The sequence below is a fragment of the Pelodiscus sinensis genome, chromosome 6 (genome assembly GCF_049634645.1).
Source record: "Pelodiscus sinensis isolate JC-2024 chromosome 6, ASM4963464v1, whole genome shotgun sequence".
Taxonomy (NCBI): Eukaryota; Metazoa; Chordata; order Testudines; family Trionychidae; genus Pelodiscus; species Pelodiscus sinensis.
Window position 1 is genome coordinate 82,659,926 of NC_134716.1, and position 17,156 is coordinate 82,677,081.

At 45.8% G+C, this 17,156-nt stretch overlaps 1 protein-coding gene and 1 long non-coding RNA gene across 4 annotated transcripts in view; one reads left to right on the plus strand and one right to left on the minus strand.

The window, feature by feature from the left end:
* The window catches only part of TNPO1 (transportin 1), a 208,201-nt gene that overhangs the window by 116,433 nt on the left and 74,612 nt on the right, over window positions 1–17,156 (plus strand). For all 3 annotated transcript variants that reach the window (XM_006124293.4, XM_025185277.2, XM_006124294.4), the window contains exons 6-8: window positions 1,069–1,202; window positions 4,416–4,497; window positions 16,997–17,119. In XM_006124293.4, coding sequence (XP_006124355.1) covers window positions 1,069–1,202; window positions 4,416–4,497; window positions 16,997–17,119 — 339 coding nt within the window. The remainder of the gene's footprint in view (window positions 1–1,068; window positions 1,203–4,415; window positions 4,498–16,996; window positions 17,120–17,156) is intronic.
* On the minus strand, window positions 10,972–16,544 carry LOC142829919 (uncharacterized). Its single transcript, XR_012904836.1, has 3 exons — window positions 16,414–16,544; window positions 15,884–15,962; window positions 10,972–11,043 (listed from the first exon to the last, which is right to left on the minus strand). It is a non-coding gene; the product is annotated as an uncharacterized LOC142829919 (long non-coding RNA).

The window sequence follows — 17,156 nt, forward strand, 5'->3', positions numbered from 1 at the left end:
CAGCCTCCCTTCTGCTGGCTCTTAATACATTTAAAAAGCCAAGCCACAGTGGGGTTAGCTCCTGAGAGCAGGAGCTAACCCCGCTACGGCTCCCCCGCTTATTGATTAGTCAATGGAAATTCCATTGACTAGCTGATTAAACTAAATTTAACATCCCTAGTGTGAGAATAGGTTTCTAAAAATAATCTCAAAGTGACCACAAAGGGCTACAGAAGAAGGCACATGTTAAGCTTGCTTTATTAAACCTTAATTATCAGTATAAGTGTTACCTCTGTCATCTAAGTATCCTACTGCCTGATTCTCTATTACATTATTTTAGTTATTTTATATCGGATCCACAAAAGGTGTTTGAGGTGGTGTGTACAAAAAGATTCTGTAACAATTTGAGAACAATAAATGATACCCAGAATAAATCCAACAGGGATGGTCTAAGTAGGCTAACTGTCATGGTTAAACATTTTTTTTTCTTATTTTCTTAATATTTTGTTGTGGATGGAGTTGAGAAACCATTTTCAAAAAATTCAAATAAATCATTTTGAGACTGGAGTTCTAGGGTTTATCATACACATTTTAAAATTAAGTATAGGTAATTTAGGAAAATTGCTATACTGGATTTAAAATTTTTAAATATAGAGGAAAGTACTTTGCTTTGTTATACATGGAGGAAAGTTTTGTTCATAACTTAAAATCTGATTTGTGCTTTAATAAAATACATTTAGTAAATAAGGCAGGAAAAACATGCAGTATAGATAAACTAGCATTGAATGAATAAAATGTCACCTGCCACTCAAATTGGTATCTTACAGATCAGATAAAAATGTGTAAATATTTGTCTGTATCTTTTCATTATGAAATTAAGTTGCAACTTATTAATGTTTGTGAGGTCATAACTTTACTTGGTTGCTAACTGGTAAAAATAGCTAGCCAGCCATGCTTAATACTAAATAGAGATATTTAGCTACTCATTAGTTTTCTTTTTTCTTTCCTTGTCCTCTTTCTTTGGGAGTGGGGGATTAACATTGTGAAGAAACTAACTTTTTTCTGAGGAAAGCAAAATTGTTTTAACAGGGTGCATTTGGAGCTCTTCAGAAAATATGTGAAGATTCTGCTGAAATCTTAGATAGCGATGTATTAGACCGACCACTCAATATTATGATCCCTAAGTTTTTACAGTTCTTCAAGCACAGCAGTCCAAAAATAAGGTAGGTATGGGTGCAACAACGCAGTCTAAGATTAAAATTGATTTTGGTAATAAGAGATCTTGTGGTGGTATTTAAAATGCCTGAGTGATCCTGTATGTGTGTGGATGCAAGAAAAAAAAAAAGCATTGGGATTCCATGTTAGTGTCAATGACCTGCATGTCACTTTTTGACCAGTTAAGGGGTGTCCTCAGCCTTACTAGCAACCAAGGTTCTTAAATCAACTGTGTTCTCCAGACTTTGCTAGCAACAAGATTCAGCAGCTGAAACGTAAGTTGTTAAATCTGTTGTTAAAAGCATCAGGCAGAATAGTAGAATCCAAATCAGGCTCTCATCACTGTATTTCCTGCAGTGTGAACATGAATAAAGTAAAAAAGTAATATACATTTCGTTAGTAAAGCAAATGGGTGTAACATGTTTCTCATCAAATGGCATTTCTGACTGTTCCAGCATTTTAAAGTGTTTCTAATATTTTAAGGATATAATATTAAGAACATGCTCATTTCTTAGATGAGGTGATTATAAATTGTAGTGTGAATCTGTGTCTCTTCCTGCAAGTCCATTTGTTGAAGAACTTCTCCTAAATGGTAAGAGCTAGGGACACTAAATTTGCTATGCGGCTTTCTCTTCTAACTTAAATCAAGGTCAGGGTTTAGTTGTGCCAGGACAATTAGAAGACCAAAGAAAGGGGCTCTTTTCCATAACATGCAAAGGGAGGGAATCCTGTTCAGAGGGACATGTTATGAGTGGCCCCTGGAGGCAGCAAGCCTTCAGGGGAGTGCTATCCTGTCGATTATCCACTGGGAGCAGCTGTACTACCAAGGAAGTGGCCAACGGGACTGGGGCTCTGCCATTTTGCCTGCTAGAACACCAGTAAGTAGCCTCCCTGCCCAAAACCCTTCTCCCAGCCCTTGGCCGCAATGCCGGCAGGAGGGTGCAAGGGAGAGAACAGGCCCCTGGAGGTTGGGGGGGGGGGGGGGGAAGAAGGACAGAGAACAGGCCCCTGGCAGCCTCGGGGCAGGCTGAGAACAGATCTCTGTAAGTCTGCTAGTACTAATATTTTTTTTAAAATCCAGTGGGCTGGGAAAAAAAATCTATATAGTGGATAACTACAAAAGATAACTGTGAGGTGGTGATGGTCATAAAATTAAACATTTTACAGTGTAATACAACAGTTTGTTACATGTACAGTCATTGTATGTGAGAAGAAGTTACTATGATATTTATGGAGTTTATTTCTGGGCACCATATAAGTTAGAAGCTATTGCTCACATGGCAAAAATTCCAAAGAAGAACAAAAGAGCAGGTTGCTGAGGAGATACAGTGATATGAATATAGTTTGAAATCACCGGTGGAACAGGGTTAAAGATAGTGAAGGAAGAGGTATCACAGTAGAAATTAAAATTCATGATAGTGAAATCTTAGTCTGTGGAATAGATTCCCAAGAAAAAGTGGTAAAGGTTTTTGCCACTGAGACTTCTGAAACTAGTAAACACAGCATTAGAAAATATAATGTAAGGAATAATTCTGAGCTTGATCTAATCTAATACTATACAAAATGGGGGAAATACTTTCCTCTGAAAAGAACAAACTCTCCTTACTTTGTCACAATGCTTTTTTTTCCCCTGTTAAAATAAAGGTTAGGAGGCAGAAGAAGAGGGGGAGGGGGGAAACCCACCCCATGGAAGGAGAACTTACTGAACAGCCACAATAGCACATAGTCATTCTTGTTCAGTGATGTCGACATTTATTTTAAACGCTTATGGGAAATGTATTCTCTTAAATGAGCTATAAAGTTTCTGCATGTCTCCCAAAACAGCCTAAACAGGATGCAAGTTTAATATTTAAAGAAAAGACAATACTTGAAAACAATTTCAGACTGATGTTCTGGACAAACATGGAATCCAATTGTTTTTACAAGAAATACTATTTTTATGAAACTATGTGGTAGAAAAAAAATACTTCCACAATCTTTTATACAATTAGGAAGTTAGGGATGGAAGAAATGTATTGGATTCAGTCTTCTGTTGCTTTGTAGAAGACAACCCTACATTAACATATTTTATTAGTGTTTTGTGCAGTGTATTTCTGTTGGTCTTTCTCTCCTTGCCCATATTTTTTACTATGTTTAGATTAATTGGTATGGTTTTAGAATGAAATTAAATCTGGATCTGTTTCATTTAATAAAAAAAGCACACTATCATTGTTTTAGCTTTAAATTTTTAATTTTCAATTTGTCCATTTTTTTTGAGTCTGAGATTTGGAAAAGTTGGGCCTGCAATCTCTACAGTCTAGTTCCACTGAAAATAAACAATATTGAAAAAATAATTCGGTTTGATAAAGAGGAGGCAGATACATTATAAACATCAGTACATAGAGTGCATGGGACTACTAGTTTCAGATGAGTCAACATGAATAAGATCCTTCTGTTGGAAATTACAGTATTTTCAGAGCTGCCATATTCTACAATTCCTGCAAATAATTTGATTCTCGTGTTTTCATATCTCTAATCATGCATTTTCTTAATTGTCTTAGTCTCAGTATAGCATAAGGAACTCTACAAAATGCTTCCAGATCCTTCAAAATCTTGACTAATTTAGGCATGTATGTGGACTGGAAAGGGCTCAGTGATAGCAGATGATGAGGTCATTGTGTCTCAGAACGGAGGAGCCAAATTTGAAAGTGGCTTTCACTCTGTTATAGTGCATAAAGTTATCAGTCTGGAAGGGTGGTCAGTGAATTTGTTCTGTGCCTCTGCTAAACCAAAACCTTTGTGCCAGTGTGCCAAATCTGTTCTGCCTCATTTGCCTGTCCTTCTGTATTCTAGTACTGCCTATTTGCCTGCTGGCTTTTACAGAAGAGGAATGAGGATTTAATTGTGCTTTTAACTGAGCCTTGCGCCTTTTAACTGAGTAATTGATTTTTTTTTAAAGCAGCATTTAATCTATAGTTGCGAAATTGTATTATGTTTTCCTGAGGTTTTCCTTTGGAAAAGAAGAAAAAATTAAATACATCCATGTAGTTTGGAAATACTTTCTTGATCTGCACATTTGGGTTGCTCTTCTTTACTTCTGATAAGTGCTGTTAGATATTATAGTGTGTGTCTTCACTTTGTTTTCCTCTCCCCAATTTTTTTATGATGGTATGCAGTTTAACCAAAGTTTCTGATGATGAATTTTTCCATCAGTTTTAAATATATGCTTTTCCTACTTCTAGGTCCCATGCTATTGCATGCGTCAATCAGTTTATCATCAGTAGGACCCAGGCTCTCATGTTACACATTGATTCTTTTATTGAGGTGGGTGAGTTTTTCTAAATTTTATATTTTTTGAATTAGCAAGAGCTTAAAATACTGAAACAAAAAAATCTGTTTTTTCTGTAAAAGGAGCTGCATGCAGGAATGATACAGAATGAGTTTAGTTCACGTATCCAGGACTTGGTCCTATACTTAATTACATTAATAAATTTTAAATTTGATTTTTTTCTCTGGCTGAGGAATGGTTAAAAATAAGATCTCCCCACCCCTTTGCATGTTTTGCTTTGCTAAATATTTAAATATTTAAACCTACAGCCTTGAGGGCTGGATCAGGCCCCTGGTTTGCCTGGATCCAGCCCCCACCCCAAGGCACAAGCTCCCCCTACCAAAGCACTGAAGAGTCCACACCAGCATTCTAGCCTTTGCTCCTCCCCCATATTTCCACCTGTGGGCTGGTGCACCAGCTCCTTGATGTCGGGGAAGTAAGGATGTTAAATATTGGTGGTGGTGGTGGTGGTTGTTCGTCCATCGTGGTCGATGAAGACCTCAGCACCACTAAGTGCTTTGAGACTGGATACAGTGTGTCCGAAGAAGACTTATCAGGCCAATTCGGGCACCAAATGTCCTGGAACATGTCGGGCAGACGTGTAGGCATTGCAGTCGTTGCACTGGTAACTTTGGACTTGCGCAGCACACGCTTGTGTTGCGCTTCAGAGATGCGCCTTGTTTCAAGAGCTTGGCATCCCTTGTGGATGAGACTGCACCAGGCAGGGCGGTTGTGTGCCAGCGATTTCCCAGTGGTTGTATCAATTCCGAATGACTTCAGGGAGGCCTTGAGTGCGTCTTTGTAACATTTCCTCTGTCCACCATGTGAGCGTTTACCAGTAGAGAGTTCCCCAAAAAGGAGCTGCTTAGGTATACATTCGTCCGGCATACGAATGACATGACCTGCCCATCTAGTCTGTGCACTCATCAGCAGAGTGTGGACTGATGGTAAACTTGCTCTAGAGAGAACCTCAGTGTCTGGTATTTTGTCTTGCCACCTGATGCATAATATTCTGCGAAGACCAGTCATGTGGAAGTGATTAAGCTGTCTTGCGTGCCTTCGATACACAGTCCACGTTTCACAGCCTTTCAGGAGGGTGGTGAGTACCACGGCTCTGTAGACCTTCAGTTTTGTTGCTTGGCTGATTCCTCGACGTTCCCATACAGTGGGGCGCAGTCTACCAAAAGCAGAACTTGCCTTTGCTATTCTGCATGTGACTTCTATGTCAATGTTAGCTGCATGGGAAAGAGTGCTGCCAAGGTAAGTGAACTGGTCCACTGCCTGTAGCATCTGCCCTGTGACTGTGATTGTGGGTTCTGTGTATGGTGCATAAGGGACAGGCTGATACATGACTTCAGTCTTTCTGCTGTTAATGGTGAGTCCAAAGTTGTCATAAGCTGTGCAGAACTTGTCCACACTAACTTGCATCTCTGCTTCAGAGCCAGCATACAAGGCGCAATTATCGGCAAACAAGAAGTCTCTCAGAACAGTCTCTTTCACTTTGGTGATAGCCTGAAGTCTCTTCAGGTTGAAAAGATTCCCATCCACTCTGTACTTAAGGCTGATTCCAGCAACACTGTCCTGGAAGGCATCATTCAGCATAGCAGTAAACATGATGCTGAACAGTGTAGGTGCGAGTACACAGCCCTGTTTAACGCCACTGGTGACTGGGAATGCCTTAGAAGATTCTCCACCGTCTAGCACTTTGGCCATCATGCCATCATGAAACTGGCGTACCATCTGAATGAATTTGTGGGGGCAGCCAAACTTTGACATGATCCTCCACAGACCTTGTCGGCTGACAGTGTTGAAGGCTTTCGTGAGGTCAACAAAGGTTATGTAAAGATCACGATTCTGCTCCTGACACTTCTCCTGAAGTTGGCACGCAGCAAAGATCATGTCAATAGGACGTCCCGCGGCCCTTACGAAAGCCACATTGTGACTCCGGCAGGAGGCCACGCTCCAGATGAGTGACCAGATGATTTAACATCTTGCAAGAATTTTACCTGCGATGGAAAGCAGCCAAATTCCCCGATGATTGTTTAACGTCCAAATATTGGTTAATTGACTAGTCGATAGGCACTTCCGTATTTCCCCTACGAAATGTACAAGAGCCCCCCTCCGGGGCTCTTGTACATTTCAGAGGAGGAATGTGGAACTCTGCATGCTGACTCTGGGCTGTACGCAGTGTTCCAGCTTTGAAATGTACAAGAGTCCCCAGTGGGGGCTCTTGTGCATTTCAAATCTGCAGCACAGCATGGAGCCTGGGATCATCTGGGGACTCGGTCCCCTGCTGACCCTAGGCTCCATGCTGCACTGCAGATTTGAAATGCTGTGCAGAGCCAAGGTCAGCTGGGGAGTCCCCAGCTGTTCCCAGGCTCCCTGCAGCATTTCAGTGAAACCGGGATCAGCTGGGGAGTACCCAGCTGAGCCTTGGTTCTACACAGCATTTCCCCAGAACCCAGGGTCATCTGGGGCCTCCCCAGCTGATTCCAGGTTTTGCAGAAATGCCGCAGAGCCGGGCTTCACAGCACCACTTTGAAACACTGCCTTAGCATTTCAAAGAGGCAGCCCCACACAGGTGAGCCTGGACTCAGTTGTGAGACATTTCCCCTTTGAAGTACCACGCCCCCCCCCCCCCCCCGCCCCCCGTCGCCCTTTGCTGCCTCTGATAGAGGCAGCACAGGCAGTGGAGAATCAACTAGTCGACTTACCTGATAAGCTTTTACAGAGGAGAAGCCCTAAGCCTCGTAGGCCAGAGTCAGGCAAGCCAGAACTGGGTCTGATCCACAGATCTGCACGTTGCTGCTCCCCCTTCCTCCAGTTAGTGCAGTAAAGTGCTGCCTAAAGGCTTTTCCTCCACCAAATCTACTAGCCCGGGCCCCCCTTGGCTCTGGTATGCCAGGGGAATGTTGGGCATGTGTCTTTTGGCTTCTCACTTGGGCCATGTCAGTGAGTTTCCCAACCTCTGATTTAAAGTCTAGTGGAGTAACACGCTGCACTAGAAAAGCCAGTGGTGTATGAGAGGGATGCCTATTGAACAGTACTGATGTCTCAGAGCTGGCAATTGCTTAGAACCCTGCAGAGCCTGGGAAAGAGCAGATTCTTCAAGTGCTGTCCCTGTGGGTGCTCCATTGTCAGGTATTTTGGCATCACAGGTTGGACTTTTCAATAGCAGTAGTCAGTTGGGCCACACATGCACAGTAGGTTTGCCCATTAGCGCCTCACGCACATGACCTAACCCTCCTCAGTTGCTTTACCACCCTCAGTTGCAGATGGAGCTCAGCTTCTCTCCTCAGCATTAGGGCCTGCTTAGTCAGAAAATACAGTTGTTTAGCTTGGTGTTTTTTCTCTTGGTTTCTTAATTTCCCCTTTTATTCCCTTTTGGGGAGAGGGTAAGAGAAAAAACCATACTGGGGTTTAAAAAGAGCAACATGTGTTGTGATGCCATGCCTGTATCAGACAGGCACTCATTCTGCAGTTGCTGTCTGGGAGACCCTCCCATTCCCCAGAAATACACCCATTGTTGCAGTCCCACTGCCAGAGCCTGAAGGGACAGATAGCTCAGGCTCCAGATGCTGCTTTTTGACAGTTGCTCCAGCTCTCATAGCCTCAGAGCTTTTAAAACCCCAGCCTGAGAGGTTCCAATCAAGGCAGCCAGGAAACAGGCTGACTGAGGGCTGAAGCAACTGGATGGGGAATGGGAACATTACTCAGGTCTCTAAACAGTGTTTGAGGATTTGGTCGAGGGTCTGTCTAACCTCCCTCATGTCTGTGACCTTGCAGCAGTACCATCTTTTCATCCTCTGGTTATACACCCATTGGTGGTAGAAGGTGTATAAAAGATTGATGGGTACTAGAGATCTGTATGGGATATGTCATCTCTCTTACTTCCCTCCCTTCAACCTCACCACCTATCTAGTCCCTCTTCAGGGTCCCCTCCCACAAGCATCTTTTGTGCCACAGGAGCCACCAGGCTCTTACTACATTTAAAAGGCAGAGCCGCAGCTGTCTGGGACTGGGTGCTGGGTCCCCCACTGCGCCTTTGCGCTCCCCAGCTCCCCCCTGCACTGGCTCCAGTTCTCCTCCTTTCTGCCAAAGGTATCCATGGTCTTCTTCCACATCAGTAAACTCATTTTGCCGACCTTTTACCCAAAACCACACACCTCCCCCCCAGAAGGCCAGTCTTCACACCCTGAATGTGTGCCAAGCCCTTGCCTTCTATATCAATAGAACCAAAGGCTTCCGCAGATCACAGTGTCTCTTCATATCAATCACGGAATGTTCCAAGGGCATGCCCATCTCTACCCACTTATCTCCAACTGGATATCCTCCTGCTTAGTTCAGTGCTACTCCCTACAGGATAAGCTTCTTCCAATTTGTCTGAGAGCACACTCCACCTGCGCCATGGCAATGTCTATGGCCTTCCTCTGCAACACTTCACTCAAGGACATCTGTTGTGCTGCCACGTGGTCATCCGACCATATCTTTGCAAAACATTGCCATTTTATCCAGACCACTGTCTGATACTTCACTGGTGAGAGTAGTCCTGTCTTTTGCCTCTAAACTGTAACTCCGAAGCCCACCTTCCTCAATGGACGCTGCTTTGTAGTTGCCCGCAGTGGAGCATGCACAGGGACAGCACTCAAAAGAAGAGGAAGTTACTCACCCTATGCAGTAATGGTGGTTCTTCAAGATGTGTCCCTGTGAGTGCTCCATGACCCACTCTCCTTCCCTCCCTTCTATGCCTGTTTACTCAGGCATAGAGAAGGAACTAAGGAGGATTGGGCCACGTGTGCAAGGCTCAAAGGTGCAAATATGACAAGGCTCCTACTGCACATGCGTGGCCCAATCGACTATTGCTACTGCAAATTCCAGTCTGCAGTGCCAGGACAACCCGACACCTAGGGTACGTCTACACTACATGGCTCCGTCGACGGAGCCATGTAGATTTGTTTATTGGGCAAAGGGAAATGAAGCGGCGATTTAAATAATCACCGCTTCATTTAAATTTACATGGCTGCCGTGCTGAGCCAACAAACAGCTGATCAGCTTTTTGTCGGCTCAGAGCGGCAGCCATGTAAATTTAAATGAAGCGGTGATTATTTAAATTGCCGCATTTCCCTTTGCCTATAACCCTAATCTCCATCGACGTAGCCATGTAGTCTAGACACAGCCCTACAGTGGAGCACCAGCAGGCAGACACACGTCAAGAAATTGTCGTTACTGCACAGGGTGAGCAACTTCCTCTTCGTTATTCTGCTGTGGTGTGCCTCTGAACCTGTCATCTGCATCCTTTGTCCATACAATTTTCAAATCTGGCATGATGAAGGTGGCTTTGGGAAGCTGTAAAACTAGTTTTGCAGTCTTCAACAGTGCTCCCCAGTGTCTGGTGTGTAGGTGGAAAAAGTCAGAAACTTTAGCTTCTTACTGGCAGCTCCTTCAGTCTAGGGGCATGGCTTGTTTCGTGCTTTCCACCCTTCACCTTTTTTAAAAATCCACTGTATTTGGTGCCAAAATTGTCCTGTGATCCAAAACCCTTAACCATTTGTGATTGCAAAGAATTCTGGAGTATGGTGGGTTGCTCAATGATTTTTGCCAATCATTTTATGAGTCATAAACCAAATTAACCACTAAAACCACTGTAATAGAGACTGAATATTTGTGGGAGGAGGGATACGCTTTTCTGCTTTATGGTCAGTTAGATTGCATTATGGACAATATTTTCAAATTATGAACGAAATCAAGAACTACTGTCTAATCTCTGTGCATAATAGATTTGTATGGCCTAAGGTTAAGGTGGAAAGCATGAAGCAAGCAGTGCCCCTTTCTGTCTTTCTACCTATCCATCACACACTGGGGGAGCACTGTTGAAGACTACAAAACTGGTTTTACAACCTCTGAAAGCCACCTTCCTCACTCAAGATTTGAACAATGCATGGACAAAGGATGCTGTGGATATAGGTTCATAGGAAGACACCATAGCAGACTACGGAAGGAACAATCTGCTCTTCCCCAGCTTCTGCAGGGTTTTAGGCAACTGCCAGTTCTGAGACATTGGTACTATTCAATAGGCAACTCCATTATGTGCCACTGGCTTTTCTAGTGTAGTGTGTTACTACACTAGGTTTTAAATGTTTAGCAAAGCCTGACAAAATATTTAGCAAAACAAATGTATACCAACAGGTAGGGTTATCTTATTTTAACCACTCAGCCAGAGAAAAATACAAATTTAAAATTAATTTAGCCTTTCTTTTTAACTGTTAAATTGAAGGTAAGTTTCTAGCTTTAAGTTCTTCTTCGAGTAGTGTCCCCGTGGGTGCTCCACTGTAGGTGAAGGGTCGCCCTGAGCCTCAGATCGGAGCTTTCTATAGCAGTTTCCCCTGTTGAGTCACGCATGCCCAGGAGGCGTCTCGAGCCCTTGCCGCCTCCTGAGGAGTGTGACTCATCCCCCTCCCTTTCAGTTCCTCTTCAACCGCCCTCGCGGGGGGGGCTTGAATCACCTCAGACCGGGTCTCAGAGATACCGGAGTTTTCACAGCTCTTTAACACAGAGAAGAAAGAACAGATTTAAAAAAAAAAAAAAAAGAAAGAAACCAACACGGACTGACGACAACAGCAGGAACACTAAAATAAATACAAAAAAAAAAAAAGCTTAGAGGAGAGAACCGGACATGTCCGCCTCCTCAGGCTTTAAGAAGTGCGACCAATGCCGGGACCCTATGCCGGCTTCGGATGGTCATTCAAAATGCATTCGCTGTTTGGGGGAATCTCACTCTCCCCACAGCTGCACTCATTGTAATTCCCTCACGGCGAGAGCCAGGAAAGACCGTGAGCTCCGCCTAAGAATGATCCTATTCGAAAAAGCCTTGCAGCCCGCAGAACAGCCGGGAACGCGCCAAGAGCCTCCCCCTCTCTCCAGAACCGAGCTGAGGGGTAGAGCCTCACCATCCCGCTCCTTATCAGCCTCCTCCTCTCCTAAACATGGAGTAGAGGCACACCAGACCGGGAGGACGCCCGCCACAAAGGCTTCGGGGCGATCCTCCCACTCCGCGCCGGCATCGGGGCACGCCACTGCTGAGCGGCCCCGGGAGCGTTCAAAACAGCCGGCACGGCAAGAAAAGCCGGCGCCGAAGCAAACCGCGGTGCCGCTTCAAACAGCGGCACCGCTTTCAACTGCACAGCCTTCCATGGCGCCGAAAGCCACAGCGATCCTTAAAGCTACGGTGCCGACTAAAACCACGGCACCGCAGCAGAGTGACCCACAGCCCAAACGCCCGGCACCACCTCCAGATAAGCAGCAGGATGCTGCACTAACGCTGCCAGGGCAAACTGACAGGCAGCCAGACGACACTGCTATGGAGCAGAGCCAGCAAGAAGCTCTCTCACACAGCAGTCTTTCTGCTCAGTGTCTGCCTTCCACATCCTACTCACCTGGGAAGTCCCTATCACGGCTATCCCCTCCCAGGTCTACACCAATCTTATCCAGCCGAGACGCTCCCCTTCTTGAGGATGATCACCACACATCTTATTCCTCGAGGCACCCATCACCTAGGCAATCTCGCTTTTATGACTACGGAGCCCCACCACAACAGAACCCATGGCACCCGTACTGGCCTTACCCACCCCCACCTTATCCGCAATGGGGACCCTGGGAACACTGGGAATCACGTGGACAATGCTCCCCAATTCACTCCACTCCATCCCGGAGAAGCTTATCTCGGCCGCAGTCCCTACCTCCAGCAACTCTTTCGGATGAGGAGGTGGACCGAATCTCTGACAATGAATCAGACACTCACTCAATAAACGTCACACATTCTGATGCTCCCGATATACAATCAGATGAAGCCGTAGTTCCATCAGATTCTGCACCAATTGACGACCTAAAACAATTCCAAGATCTATTCAAGAGGGTTGCAATAAGCCAGAATGTTTCCCTGCAGGAGGTCCAGAGGAAACAATACCAACTGCTAAAGAATCTCCATCCCACATTACATAGCAAGATTGCCCTCCCTATAGACGAGGCAATAATGGAGACCTCGGAAGACCTCTGGAAAACACCTGCATCCATTCAACCAACGAATAAAAGGATCGATAGGAAGTACTTTGTCCCATCAAAAGACAACGACTTTCTTTTCACACACCCACAACCCAACTCGTTAGTAGTGGATTCAGCGCAACAACGTGCAAAGATCCCACAATACAAGTTGGGCAACGCAGACAAGGACCACAAAAAGCTGGACTCCTTTGGCAAGAAGGTATACTCCTCTTCCACCTTACAACTCAGAATATCGAACTACTCTGCTCTTTTAGCAAATCATGACTTTGACAATTACTCAAAACTGGGAGAGCTGATACCACATCTCCCCGAGTCTAAAAGATCCATCCTGAAAACAATAGTTCATGAGGGCCATATGATCGCCCGCACTGCTCTTCAAACCGCAATGGATGTTGCTGACACCGCAGCCCGAATTACAGCTACAGCGGTAGTCATGCGTAGAACCTCTTGGCTCCAGTCATCAGGAGTTCCCCGCGATCTCCAGCCTAAAGTAGAGGATCTGCCATTCGACAAGCACAAACTATTTGCAGCCACTACGGATGAAATACTCCATAACAGCAAAAATTCCAAGTCTACACTCCGCACGTTGGGCATGTGCACGCAGCCCTATAGACGCGGACGATACACCCCATATAACTCATACAACCGATACCGATATGGGCAATATAATAGATCACAGAGGCCCTATGAAGACACTAGACCAAGGCAACGAGGTCCCAGAAGACGCCACAACCAGGCCCGCCCACCAACTACCCAACCATCTAAACAGCAAATTTGAAGATTTGGTCGAGGGCCTGCGACACCCTGCTTACGATCTAGCACTACCCCAACATGGCCATCTGTTCACCCATCGTTTGCGCCCATTCCTTCCTCAATGGGAGTCCATAACATCGGACCGCTGGGTTTTGGAAATCATTCGAGTGGGCTACACCATCCCTTTCACCTCTATCCCCCCTACCCTTCCCCCTATCCCGTCCCTCTTCAGGGACCACTCTCACGAGACCCTTCTGAAACAAGAAATCGATCGACTCCTCCTCATCGGAGCAGTAGAAAGGGTACCCCGAGAGTTCCACGGGAGAGGGTTTTACTCGAGCTATTTCTTAACCGAAAAACGAACAGGGGGCTGGAGACCTATATTGGACCTCCGCAAACTGAACAAATTTCTCAAGAAACAACATTTCAAGATGGTCACACTCTCCACAATCATTCCTGCGCTAGATCAAGGGGACTGGTTTGCAGCCCTCGACCTCCAAGATGCCTATTTCCATATAACCATCCACCCCTCCCACAGACGTTACCTGCGCTTCATGTTGGGACCAGACCACTTCCAGTACAGGGTTCTCCCCTTCGGCCTCTCATCAGCCCCGAGAGTATTTTCGAAGGTACTGGCTGTCGCGACGGCATATCTCAGACGACAAAACGTCATCATATTTCCCTATCTAGACGACTGCCTCCTAAAGGGATCCTCGTACGCCGAAACAGCCTCTATGATACAGACGACCACGACCCTCCTCAGTCGTCTAGGCCTTCTAATCAACCAAGACAAGTCAACGCTGTATCCAGTTCAAGACATAGAGTTCATTGGTGCACGCCTGGACTCAGTGACAGCCCGGGCATACCTACCTCAACAACGTTTTGCAACTATGCAAGAAATTATAAATGGGATGCTTACAGTTCCTACCACCACAGTACTTACATGCCTCAGACTAATGGGCCACATGGCTTCCACCACCTATGTAGTCCACCATGCTCGCCTGCACTTTCGATGTCTTCAACTCTGGATGGCAACTGTTTATATCCCATCACGGCACCCTCGAAACAAAACGGTTACTATCCCACCAGACGTGCTGGGATCCTTACGATGGTGGACAGTGCCAAGCAATCTCTTGACAGGGGTTCCGTTCCAACAAACCGAACCCACTATCCAAATCACCACAGATGCTTCCCTGCTAGGCTGGGGGGCACATATGAACGGCCACGAAGTTCAAGGCAGATGGTCCCCAAACGAGACACACTTACATATCAATCTCCTCGAGTTAAGGGCAGTAAGGAATGCCTGTGCACACTTTGCCTCCTCCATCGCCAATCACACAGTCCGCATCCTAACAGACAACATCTGCACAATGTTCTACATAAACAGGCAGGGTGGAGCCCACTCCCGCTCTTTATGCGCGGAGGCTATTCGCCTGTGGAACTCGTGCATCCGCAACCAAGTCACCCTCATAGCGTCCTACTTGCCCGGGGTGAACAACATCAAAGCGGATTCACTCAGCCGAAACTTCGCTTTGAACCACGAATGGGAGTTACATACGGAGGTGGCGAACTCAATTTTCCACCAGTGGGGATGGCCATCGATAGACCTCTTTGCTTCTACCCAGAACACCAAATGTCCCCAATTCTGCTCACGTGCGGGACTTGGCAAACACTCTCTGGGAGATGCCTTCCTGATCAATTGGACAGCCTCCCTACACTACGCCTTTCCTCCCATACCGCTCATCCCCAGAGTCCTGCGCAAGATCCTGAGGGACAAAGCCCTAGTCATCCTGATTGCGCCATCATGGCCTCGACAAACCTGGTACCCATACCTTCACAGGCTAGCGGTCCAGCCCCCCTACCCGCTACCGTACCGGATAGACCTACTATCTCAGAACAACGGCAAGATACTGCACCCACAACTCAATACCCTGCATCTTCAGGCTTGGCTTCTCTCTGGTTCTCAGAGGTAGAAGATCGCTGCTCCCAGCAAGTAAAGGACATCCTCCTCCAGAGCAGGAGACAGTCTACTCGGAAAACTTACCAACAGAAATGGGCACGTTTCTGTCACTGGTGTCAGCGAGTCAAAATGGAGCCCCGTGCCTCACCATTAGATACCATTCTAGATTACATTCTGGACCTTAAAGCATCAGAACTCTCTGTCTCTTCCCTAAGAGTACACCTCTCTGCAATAGCAGCATTTCATACACCAGTAGATGGATTCTCCGTTTTCAACCACCCTATTACAAAAAGATTCCTCAAGGGACTCCAGAATGTATACCCACCACATAGGACTCCACCCCCCTTGTGGGACCTAAATCTTGTTTTGAACTACCTCACCAGACCTCCCTTTGAGCCACTGACAACAGTGCCACTTCCTTTCCTTTTTATGAAGGTCTGTTTCCTCCTAGCCATCACCTCAGTCAGGAGGGTGAGCGAACTTGGAGCGTTAATGTCAGAACCTCCTTACACAATTTTCACAAAGGATAGGGTCATACTTAGACCCCACCCCACGTTTTTGCCAAAGGTCGGTACAGAATTCCATATTAACGAACCAATCGTGTTACCTACCTTTTTCCCAAAACCGCACTCGTCGCAGACAGATGCCACTCTGCACACCCTGGACATCCGGAGGGCTCTGGCCTTCTTCCTAGAAAGAACAAAACCATTCCGTAAATCTGAAAGACTTTTTATCTCCATCGCTGAACGATCCAAAGGCACACCGATATCATCTCAACGAATCTCAAAATGGATATCTACATGCATAATTAAGTGCCACTCACTGGGCAATAGACCGCTGATATGCCCACCAAGAGCACACTCTACTCGAGCCACGGCTGCCTCCACAGCCTTTCTGAGCAATGTCCCCCTAAGAGACATTTACCGGGCAGCAACATGGTCTTCAGATCATACCTTTGCTAAACATTACGTCATTCTTCCACAACTTAAGAGTGACTCAGCAGTTGCCACGGCAGTGCTCTCCACCACTGCCAAACACTGACTCCGGCTCCCTCCAACCATATACTGGATACTGCTTTGTAGTCACCTACAGTGGAGCACCCACGGGGACACTACTCGAAGAAGAAAAGGGAGTTACTCACCTTGTGCAGTAACGACTGTTCTTCGAGATGTGTGTCCCCGTGGGTGCTCCACGACCCTCCCTACCTCCCCTCTGCTCGGAGTCGAAATTACTCGGGCGGAGACGAGGAACTGAAAGGGAGGGGGATGAGTCTCACTCCTCAGGAGGCAGCAAGGGCTCGAGACGCCTCCTGGGCATGCGTGACTCAACAGGGGAAACTGCTATAGAAAGCTCCGATCTGAGGCTCAGGGCGACCCTTCACCTACAGTGGAGCACCCACGGGGACACACATCTCGAAGAACAGTCGTTACTGCACAAGGTGAGTAACTCCCTTTTTTCAATTAAAGGAAAAAGTACATAATTCCAGGAAGAAATAGCATATAGTGCCTATGTTTTACTCCAGTCCTAGCCATATCCCTATAAAATGTTACATAGAATCTGTACAGTATTGTATACATTTCAGGTAACTATAAAGGAACATTTATTCCATTCACTGAATGGTATTGTTGAGCGCACAGAAATGTGCACTTGCATGATGCTTGCTTGATGATTGTAAATTAAATGTAAAATATTGGGACTTGAAGAGTATTAATTTTTTCTCGCAGAATCTCTTTGCGTTGGCTGGAGATGAGGAGCCTGAAGTACGCAAAAATGTGTGTCGGGCTTTGGTGATGTTGCTGGAAGTTCGGATGGATCGTCTGCTTCCTCATATGATTAGTATAGTGGAGGTAATTGTTTCCTAAATTGCATGCACAACAAATGCTT